The 11,246-nt window shown below is 40.1% G+C and overlaps 1 protein-coding gene across 1 annotated transcript in view; it reads right to left on the bottom strand.

The window, feature by feature from the left end:
- Positions 1 to 1,740: 1,740 nt before the first annotated feature.
- Positions 1,741 to 11,246, bottom strand: part of EXPH5 (exophilin 5) — a 36,942-nt gene continuing 27,436 nt past the window's right edge. The window contains exons 6-7 of the mRNA XM_041414757.1: positions 10,708 to 10,834; positions 1,741 to 9,114 (exon numbers count right to left, since the gene is read on the bottom strand). Coding sequence (XP_041270691.1) covers positions 3,833 to 9,114; positions 10,708 to 10,834 — 5,409 coding nt within the window. The 3' untranslated portion in view covers positions 1,741 to 3,832. The remainder of the gene's footprint in view (positions 9,115 to 10,707; positions 10,835 to 11,246) is intronic.

The following is an 11,246-nucleotide window of genomic DNA, read 5'->3' as shown; positions in this document are numbered from 1 at the left end:
GAGGGACACGGGCCATCAATGGCAGCAACAGTGGCCAACAGCAGCCTGGGCTGAAGGAACAACGGCAGAGCCAGAGGTCGAGAGGAATCATTATCCACTTCCACTCAGTACTTGTTAGACCGCATCTAGATCCTGCATCCAGCCTTGCGCTCCCCAGTACAAGACATCAATAAACTGGATCAAATCCAGGGGAAGCCACTGAGATGGCAGAGCTGGAGCACCGGCCCTGTAAGGAGAAACTGGGGCAGCTGGACTTGTTAAGCCTGTTAAGAGATACCTTCATTAAGGGAGTGGACCTCACAGAAGCCCCCAGGAAGATCATGATACGGTGCAGGTCAGAAGGATGAAAGACAAGTGGCATGAGTTGAAAGAGGAGATGGTCACCCTGTAACATCTCCCTGTTATAGGCTGAGGCACAGGTTGCCTACAGAGATTGTCCAGTCTCCATCTTCAGAGATTTTCAAGCCTCAAATGGATGAAACCTTAAAAAGCCAGCCCTGATCTCAAAGCCAATCTGCTGTGAGCAGGAAGCTGGACCATAGACTTTCTGAGGTCACACCCACCCTGACTTATCCTTTAATGAAACCATGAAATTTCTGTCCCTTCTTTCAAATGTCATCAAGATGGTAGAATGCTCAAAGATCATCTGGGTACATGCATGACCTACTGGGTGGACAGAGGTCTAGACAGAAAAAAACACCTTGGTTCATAAACCATGTTTTCCTCCTGAAACCAGGCTGAAGGACTGCTCAGGTACCACAAATACTGGCTGTAGTAATTAAGGCTGAAAGACTGTGATTAGTCTCACACTATTACATGGCACGTGGCAGCCAGGTTTCACTCAGGCCCAATTGCAGCTGAAGGGATCTTCACGTGGAGCTCATCACCTTGTAAAACTACTCATCAAACACTACCCTTGGCCCCTACGTGGAGTATTGGCACCTCAAGGCAAGCTGCAGGCATATGGCTCTCTAAGGGTTTAATAGATCTACTGTAAAGATTCTGCTATGGATGGAAAACTATTTTGTGTGCTGGAGACTCATCAGCTGGCAGGACAAGAGAAGGCAGCACATCCTGCCTGAGCCTAGCAGCTGATGTGACTGCTGTGTACAGCTGCAAGATGGACCAAGGCTGCCTGCCCCTCAATCCATGGCTCTGCTGGCCATCAGCACCCTGATGATTTGGCAACCATATTAAGATGCTGGATTTTTTTTTTAATAGTCTACTGCATTCACAGCATGTGAAAAACAAATACACTACCAATAAATTTTTTCATATAAATGCAGAATTTATTTCAAACAAATTGCTGGAAATGTGAAGATCCTGTAAATTATCAACATTTATAGAATTTATTTTTGCCAAAGAAAATCTTGGAAGAGTCGAAGTGTCAAAATTTGGATCTGCCAAACTGAATGGAGCTGATTGCTATTCAAAAGGTATTTCTCCCTATGTTTTCATGCAGTTGAATGTTAGAATACTGTTATTCAGTGTAAATTTAGCCTCAACAGGCTGCAGTCTTCCACAACTAATTTACAATCAAAAGCAGTTTTTACTTGCTTACATTAAATCAAGCCACCTGATTTCCTGTCATACACAGTATAGCAAATGAAAAAAAATTATGTCTGCAAGGTGAGCACTTAATCCAACTGCTGTTGAATGGTTAGAAAATAATTACAAATGAAAATGCTCTAAAGCAGCCACATCTAGTCAAGAAAAACTGTACGACCATTTACTTCCTTTGTACACATTTCTTTTATTATTCTTTACCTTATGTAGGCTGGTATTGCAAATTTTTTGATTAATTTATTTTGCAGAAATGTACAACAGCAGAAATTCCGTGCAGATACTCAGCTGGTTTTATTGTCTTACTCTACAGAATCCTGTACACATCGAGAATAGAGACATTTACAGAAAAACATAATTTCTCTTTAGAATACCACTTTTTACAAGACTGCAATTATACAGTAGTCATCTCCTTCCAGCATTGCCTATGTCAGCATAGTTTTATTCTTGTGAAACAGGCATGTGGTAGAGATCAGTTCTTCTATAAATATACAGTTTATGTTAGTCCTTCTATGTACAACAAAAGACAAGTTACCCCAGCAAAAAGTAATGATACTTATATATCAGTACAGATTTGAACTACAGACCCACTTCTTTAACGAAGCTTACAGTATGAAAAAATAAGGATACCTCTTACCTACTGTAATATTTTCGTCTTTTAGTTTCTTGTGGAGTAGACAGTGATACAAGCATTGCTTGCTTTGTGAAAAATACATTATTTTAAAATACCAATATCCTGTCCTTCAAGTTAGAAAAATAGAAGTATGTCCTACAGAAATTTTATTGGATTAAAAAGCATATAAAAATATGGACCATCATTTCAGACCATATATGAAATTAGAAATAAAGCAGAATAAAATGTATAATTATTTTAAAATATATCTTCTGGCTCAGTGAGCCACTTCTGATTTTTCATAAAAAGAGAACAAAGCTTATTTAGAAATTTTATGGCCAGGGACAAGTTTTGGCTACTGAGTAATAATACTACATTGTTGTTGTGGCTGAAGAAGAGCCAATGGAACATGTTTACACCCATTCAGTTTAGAGGATAAAGAGTACTGTGGTCACAGCAGAAACAGCTGAAAAATACCAAAAGGGGATTGTAGTTTAACAAAGGGCAAAGTGCCTTTCTTACAGTTTTTATTGACTTTGCATGTAAAAAGTGCCCATTCTGTACGGTGCAGCGGTGCCCCAGCCAAGTGCCCTCTCAGGCTGCTGCCCTGAAGGAGCCCAGTGGCTGCAGGTGCCTCAGCCCAAGAGCAGCCAAGCAGAGGCAGCTGCAGAACTCCAGGACCTCACAAACTGTTTTGGTTATTTTCCCACTGCTAGGACAACTAAAGATTCAACCTGTAAGGTTAATACAGGAAACCAACAAGGTAAATATTTTTATATTTTGAATTGTTAAAAGTGTATGTCTTTTAATCCAAATTAACTTGTTTCTAAGACCAGAAATCTAGCCAGTCATGTCAACTGTAACCAAAGCTGTGCTGGTTATGAATCTTCCATGTCTGGACAGCAGATTTCCATGCTCAGCTTTCTTTCTTTTGGTAAGTTTCTCAGTGACGTGCCCTATGTTGAGCTTTTTCTCCTACACTAGAAGTGCTTCTGCAACTCACATTGCTCACTGCTCTTGCAATGCTGAAAAGTCCTGGTGTGGAATGTGCCTCAGTAGCACAGCAGAACAAATGCCACCAGGGACATTCTTGCTATGCTTCCCAGGAAAGCAGGAAAAGAACATTCATGCAGAATATGCTGTAAAGATTTAAGAGGTTTCATTTTGTAAGGATATTTGTTTAGTGGGAAGGATTAGCATTATCATGTTTGATAATGAGGAAGGTTGGAGAAACAACAAATTATCAGCAAAGTAACTTCTTGGTTTTCTGTTAAGTTCTGTAAGAAAATGCAGCTCAAGCTAGAATTTATCCATTCCAGCACTGCGTAGCTGGCAGGAACCTAACTTCTGCTTGCTGACTCAGAGGAAAGCCATCCCTGGACTTACACTACCCAATGCTCCACAGCTGTTTACCTTGTATATTTTGGGGAAGGAATTTTTTAACATTGTTTTTCCCTGCTAAGAGAAACAGGAAAGGTGAAGCCACACATTTAATACAAAAATCAAATGCTCAGCTAATACACCATGCTAACTCCCTTGAAATTAAGGAAGCTGTACCAATTTATAGCAGCACAAGAACGGGCCCAGCGTATTTGACATGTTTTTGCCTGCCCAGAAACTACCACGCTATTGTGCCCTCTTAGTACCACAGTCCCTTCATAGCTCTGATTCTTTATCTATCTCATCTAGGTAATATTCATCATCAGTGGTGGTATCACTGTCTGAGTCCGAGTAGGCAGCTGGGTCTTCCCCGTAGGTATCAGTCAGCTCTCGGGGAGACGAGGCAGCCGATGACATTTTGCTCCCAGCAGAACTTGAGCTCAGAAGCTCAGCCCTGTTTATAGAAGAGCTCTCTGTATCTCTGAAAGCACCAGGGTTATTAAGTAGACATGGTCTCCATAATCGCCCTTCTGTAAGTGACCTCTTGATATTTTCCAGGAAAGCCAGTTGTTGCTCTTTGCCAAATATACCAAATTCCACAGATGGATACATTAAATTTCTAGTGCTGTAACATTTCTCATCGTCCGATGCCCAGTTTTCATTCTCATCACAAGACAACAGCTCTGAGTAAGATTTAAATCTCTTCCCGTGTATGCCGTCTTTGGGTAGAATATTGCTTCCTGAGGCAGAGGTCTCAAGGGAATCTCGAGCACAAATGCCCTCAGAGAGGTGCCGCTCACGCTGACTTTTCGCACGGCTCTTGCGCAACTGATAGCTATTGAGGTTAGCGTTTTCTAAGGCAGCAGGCTGAGAGGTATTTTGGCGCTGACCAAGCACTGTCTGGGAAGTCAGGTTTTGCTCTGGACATGTGTCTGCCTGCAAGCAGCTATTTACATAGGTGTTGGAGTTTTTGTCAGTTAAAAGTAGCGAGGGAAGAGCACAGGTATGACTGCTAGCTCTTCCTTTCTCTTCATCCAGTGGGTATGAGGTAGTAGCACTGGGAGCAAGGGGCTGGCTTTTGCTTTCTAATCCGACATCAAGTGTTTGGGAATTCTTATTTCTTGTGGTTACTCCTTTATCTGGATATAGGGTTGTGAGTCTTGGCCTATTCTCCACTTTCACTGCAGTTTTTTGAGGACTGATGGCTTCCTTGTGGGTATATAAACTTGTAAAAGGCCTTCTTTTGCTGTTAACAAGCAAAGAAGGATCATTCTGATTTTCAGTCTTCTTATTATCACCTGCTCTTGGTCTTGGAGTATTCTTGGCAGAGTTCAGACCGTGATTCTGATTTTCATTGTCCAACTCCAGGAATGGCTGGTGGGAATCTGCTGAAATCAATGAGTCAAGGGACATGTTGACCTCTAAAGAAGTAGCACTTCCATCATTCTGTGAAAAAATGTTACTTATGTGTGGTTTGGGGGGTAAATTTTTACTTGAAAATTTACGACTTGTTTTGTAAACAGCTGCCAATTTATTTTTAATTGAAGGTCTGTTTTTCCTTTTTTCTATGTCTTTGACTTTGTCTCTTGTGCAGTCAGAGAGAAGCTTGCTCTCCTCTTCTGCACTCTGTGTTATGTTCTGATCTTGTGTAACCCTGGGCACTTTATCTTTAATGTTCAGGTTGCCCTCATTATGCCTCTCTGATTCCTGAAAACTACTGTAAAGTTTACCCATATGAGAACTCTGTGAGTTTTGCTCTTTTTTAATTTTTGAATTCTTTACTTCATCTGTATCTGTGCTAGCCACTTTGTCTAGCTGAAGAAATGGATCGGCACTGGAAGCAGTGCTTACCTCAGATGTTTTGCTTGGAGACTCTGGAAGCACTTTGCTACAAAAGTTTGAACCATTCTCTTTTTTTCTTGAACTGTCAGCCCTTAACTGCAGCCCACTAAATTTATTATTACACAGAGGGGTGGTTCGGCGTAGGACATCTACTCTCTGTTTAACTTGGGCACTATCCCTGTACATATCTTCCACAGGAGGAAGTGGCACATCAGCATGCTCTGTGTTACCACTCCTTCCAAGGGAACTCTTCTCTCTGGAGCGGAGGAATAAACTGTTCAGATTTTTCTTGTTCACTTTTGGGGGCTGAGAGCAAGTTTCAGAGCTTCCCTTCTGTACAATATTTTTATTCGTTGAATTAGAATATAAAAGCTTCTCTAAATGTCTGGCTGGCTTGGGAGGGGTTGATAAAGTGGACATTAGTGGTGTTGCTCTTTGTAAAATTTCCTTCTTTTCTTTTACATGTATTTCTGCCTTTTGGCTGCTTGAAGCATCAGAAATGGCCTTACCTGACTTAGCCACTATTGCAGTGGATTGTGGGCCACCAAAAGAAATTTCTTTTGTCACCACATCAGAAAGTACATTTTCTGCTAATGGAAGACATGCTGAATTATCTTTCTTGTTAGGTACCACACTCACTGACTTCTCAGAGCTAGGGGATAAATGAAAATTCTCTTCTTCACTATCAACAGCAGTTCTTAAATTCTGAGGTGTGACCAGAACTGGAGATACTTGGTCAGAAGAATATGAAGGCATCTCTTTTTCTGAAGTAGTAGGGAAAAAAACATTTGCTAAAGTCACATGACCTTCATTTTTCTTGTTTTGTATTCTTGGTGACTGAACAGTTTCTTTGGGACAAGGTAAATCTGCATCCTCTGAATTATCTCTAAAGAGGCTACAAAATGTTTTTGAATGCCTCCGTGGTAGTGTGTAATAAATTGAAACTAGTTCATGATACTTTACATGATCTTCATCAACACAAATTGTAAATGTGCTTGTGGTTTTATATTTCTGCAAAAAATTTCCCCCTTCCTTATAATCTGAAAACACAGAGGATTCTCTTCTGCTTAGATGTTTACATCTGTCTGTCAGATCAACTGATGTACTGCTACTTACTGAATCATCACTATTTTTGGTTAAAGGACTGCGGTAGTCTTTGTTACTTGTGGCAGCATTTAATGATGCTGATGTTATAAAGGAACATTTTGGGTCTAAACAAGACACATCTCTTTGATTAGAATAAGAGGTGGCATTGTATGTTCTGCTTTCTCTAGGTAAAGAGATGGGCGTCTCTGACATAATACTACCAGCAATGCTAGCTGATTTTCTAGGCAAAGTGTAATAAATAACAAGGGGGTCAGAAGATTTGGAGCTGTTTCTGCCAGGGGACCCAATAATGCTACAGCTACTGCTATGTCTTGGTGAGCTGTCTTGCTTGTGAAACCTTCTGACACAAGGTGAAGTACTCCTCATTTTTTCAGTTCCTTTTTCAAGGCAAAAATAACTTAAACTGTTTTCAGAGGTATTGGGTTCTCCATCAAAGCCATGCATATAAATATTTCCAGAATTTCCATTTCTTGGAGAACTAGTAGTAACTTGCCCATTACAGTCCTTAGTAACTAAAGTGCTTGCATTTTGCAGTGTTTTCTGTGAAATCTCTTTGCTAACACTTGTCCTACTCATGTCAGCTGTTTTCCCCCCTTCTGCTTGAGACTCAGTAACAGTGCTATTTACCGAAGAGCTAGTTAGTGTTCCTAAGTGTTTAGCATTGTCTTTATGAGAAAGTGCTTGTGGAGAGTTTTGTGAGAAACTAGATGAGAGCTCAGGAGGACAGGACAACATGCCTTGACAGTTTGTTAATTTTTCACTGGATAGAGCAGAAGTAACATTCAGTAGTGCGGACTGTCTCTTTGGAGTAGCTTTGTGAAGGCCTTCTGCATTCCAGCTATCCTGTTTGATGCTCTCTCTTTGTGCTGCATAATGCAGATTATGTTCCCATTCTTTCTGACTTGGAAAAAAAGGTTCCTTCCTGCTCCCATCAGCTGGCAAAATACAGGGAGGCTGACTGAACACACTATTGGGTGGGCAATCATGTTCCTTCATTTCTACATTTCTTTTATCACCATTTGATGTATAAATTTTTGCAGTATCTCCTCTGGCAGTGGCTTGGGCTTGTCTCTTTGATGTCATTGTATTAAAGAGAGATACATCTCTTTGCCACATGGCAGAAGCAGGGCTGTTAGGGGAAAAACTCCGTGCATTGATGTAGCTTGTATCTGCTTGTTGAGGAGCTGATGGTAACAGCGTGTCTTCATCTGGCTGTTTCACACCTTCAGCCTTTTCCAGGTGTGTAAAGTCTTGCTTTTTACTCCTTTGGGTAATGACAACTGAATTCCTGTTCAGTCTTGTAGGTTCTGGTTGGTCCTTTGAATTGGGAAAGACTGACTCATCAGTTCTGATACCAGATGAAGAAACAGAAGAGGTACAACTTAGCCAAGGCTGACAGCCCTCAGTGAATTCTGAAAAATTTCTGTTTGCACTTCTTGTCATCCTTTTGATACTTGTATTTTCTGGAGAGTACATGTGAAAATCATTCTGCAGGCGCTGTGAACCAAACTTGGCATTCTTTGCATGTGCCCACTGCTGGTCATTTAAATTAGCCATAAATGTTTCAAAGCTGGCATCAGGGGAAATAAAGACATCATCACTGTAACACTGAGGAATATCAGCCCAAGAAGGATAGCTGTCTTTTCTTCCAAAAGAATTTTTTTGGTTTGTATACAACCTCCTATGAGGAGAGGTGTCTCCATAGTAGGATCTAGAGAGATTATTTTCTGATTTGTGTAAAGGATAGTTTTCCCAGTTATCAAAGGGCAACGGAGAAGTAGCTTTGTCAGGGCAACTAACCCTACTAAAGCAATTACTGCTTGAAATAGATCTTCTGTAGTGGTGTTTTGAGTGGTAACTTGGGTATTTCTTAGTTTCTTGTAAAGAGCTGGGATATCTACCATGGTCTGTAGCATGAAACTCCATAAGTGATTGAGTTCTAAACATTGTTTCTGGAGTTTGTTCTGAAGAGTCTGGTGTGTTGTTCCATACAATGGAAGACAGAGGAATTCTCTTTGGGTTCTGTCGACCAAACCTTGGTACAAAACCATTCTTGCTCTCTCTTGCCAATGGATGCTGTAAACTAGATGCTGAGAGCTGATCAGAAGATACTGATGATGGACATCTCCGAAGGGAACACACAGAGTAACTTCTGCCAGCTGTATCCCTGTTCATACAAGCCTTGTGCCTAAATCCACTGTTGTGTGTTATGGAGGGGGGATATAAGCTCCCTTCCGAAGAGCGCCCGAAAGAAACAGCAGAGAGCCTCCTGCGGTGCAGACGAGGATTTCCATCGACTGCATCACCATAACTGCAATCTTCCTGAAAGGCTGTTTGGTGCCAGTTTATATATGCACTGTGTAACTTCCTTGGTCTGATGAAAATTTTGTGTTCATCTTTGGCCCTTAGTGTTCTCATTCCATCTGGGAAAAATGTGCTAGGCATGTCACTCCAGTCATTTCTCTGTTGCCCCCTACTAACAGTCTGCCTCTTTGAAGTAGGGAATGCGCTACTGCTTTGGACATTTGATGCACTGCTTGTAGAAACAATCCTGTCCAAAGGGTCTTGGGTTTGTTCCTGGGCCAGCTGGTCATCCAGATCACTTAGAACTGCACAGGGGAAAAAAAAAAAGATACTTGGTTTTGTTTTCTTTAATAATCTTCTGACTGCTTATGTTAAAATGTTTAATGTACTACATTAATAATCAGAACTGGCTTTAAAAGGAGTCAGCTTCTCAGCATTCAAAACCCTTCCCAAACCACACATTCTTCCTCCATAGGACTTTTCAGTAGTCACCCATTATGACTACAAGAAAAAAAATGCTCTCCTCCATGACTGCTCTTTCTGTAAATGTTAGTCTTTATGCTATTTAAAAGAAAAACAAAACAATTTGAAGTCTGAGTCCTCACTCACTGTATGTGTGTGTATGTGTGTGTGTAAACCTTCCAAATATAATCTGTAAACAAAAAAATCCCTGAAAAGAATTCACTAGGCAAACACAGACCTTTCTGTGTGTTCACAAAGCACAGTTATGACATAACTATAAGAAAACAGGATCCTGCAAACCATCAACCAAGCATATTCAATAGTCTGGCATGTCCATTTTTATTTCATTCATAAAATAAGTTCTCTTCTGAATTGTATGAGCACTGAAAATGGCTTTTCTGGATAAGAAAGGGTAATTAAATAGTTAGGAAGCTGTGATTCAATCTAGCAACAAATATGTATTTATATAAACATATATAGGCAACCTCATGAACTGGAATTAAACACTATGTAGCTCAATTAACCAAGATATTCAGTCAGAAGACTGATAGCAATGTATTAAAACTATTTGTATTGTCAAAAGCAATTATGCTTTTGCTAATTATATTCTGCTATTTTCAAAATACTACAAATAATATACAATGGATATGATTGTTTTGTTACAGAATTTCCTAATCCACTTAAATACATAAGACTGAGTGGTCAGTCACTATAGACCTGTGCTAACACTACGAAAGCATTAAGAAAGTATTGATAAATATGTACAGTTGGAAGTAAATATGATCCAAAGGTACTAAAATTCTCCATTTTTCCTAAGTTTAGCTTCAGCACACAAAATAGAAGACTCCTGAGAAACCCAGCTTAGAACAAGCAAAAGAGGAGTTGTTTCTGAGTCTTCCATTGGGAGGACATGAGCCAAGCTGAAAAAGAACTTGCAACTCTTGACTGGGGGTATAAAAAGGCTCCTAGAAAACTCACTGAATGCCATACTGCCTCTTGCTTCTGTAGTTTGTGGCTTTACAGTTTATAAAACCAGGCCCAGTAATTCATCATGACCAAAATTATGCATGCAGGAAACTGGGATGGAATTCTCACGTAACCCTATGTCGTCTGCATCTGAGGGGTGCATTCTGGACAGAAACATTCTGGTGCATCTCCTGACAGAAACAGCAGAGAGAACTGTGCACAGTTACATGGGATTCTTCTGAACTGTACCAGTATGAGATGAAATGCACTCTAAGAGTGATCACTGACATCTCCTGAAATCAGTGTTGGAGTAGACATTCTGCTGTCAGACAAAGACAAGAAAAAGTAGCCACTCTGCTAGAAATGAGCCATTTTTTACAGGCTGTGCTTTTGCAGAAAATTCTTTTAAACCACAGTCACTTCTGGTAACAATACTATCAAGCAATACTGAAATAAGGACACACACTTACCACTGAAAATCTCCTTCTCTAGCTGTTCATTCCATTCCAGTGTACTTTTCTCCATTGTTTCATTTTGGTTTGTATCAAAAGAATGACCACATGTTTCAGCTGGCATTGGGGAATTACACATTTCAGCCTGTTAAAAATTGTAAGGTAATCTGGTTTCAGTTCTACATGTGGGTTCAAATCACATTTCACATATCACATCGCAAACTGTGTCACAAATTCCAGAGGTGAGTAAACTCTGTCAGTCCATTAAATAAAGTATTATTAAAATACACAACTGAGGGTTGTAAAATTGCATGCAGTTTATAGACTTCTACACATATAATAAGGAGAATTACTCATCTTGTCCTCATCCTGTAGCATGTTTTGGATAAGGGAATAGTTCACTTGTTTTATCCTAATGCATCCTTATTGCATTGTATCTCTCAATTTAGTTTTCCACAATTACTTCTTCCTTAACCAGTGTATTTTAAAATTCACCCACTGACCTCCCAACAGAGATTTAATAATTTAACACTACAGTCCATTTTCTTATAGGAAGA

This window comes from Onychostruthus taczanowskii, unplaced genomic scaffold (genome assembly GCF_017590055.1).
Source record: "Onychostruthus taczanowskii isolate IOZ18803 unplaced genomic scaffold, ASM1759005v1 scaffold105, whole genome shotgun sequence".
In the NCBI taxonomy this organism is placed as follows: domain Eukaryota; kingdom Metazoa; phylum Chordata; class Aves; order Passeriformes; family Passeridae; genus Onychostruthus; species Onychostruthus taczanowskii.
This window is presented reverse-complemented; position numbering and strand designations above follow the sequence as displayed.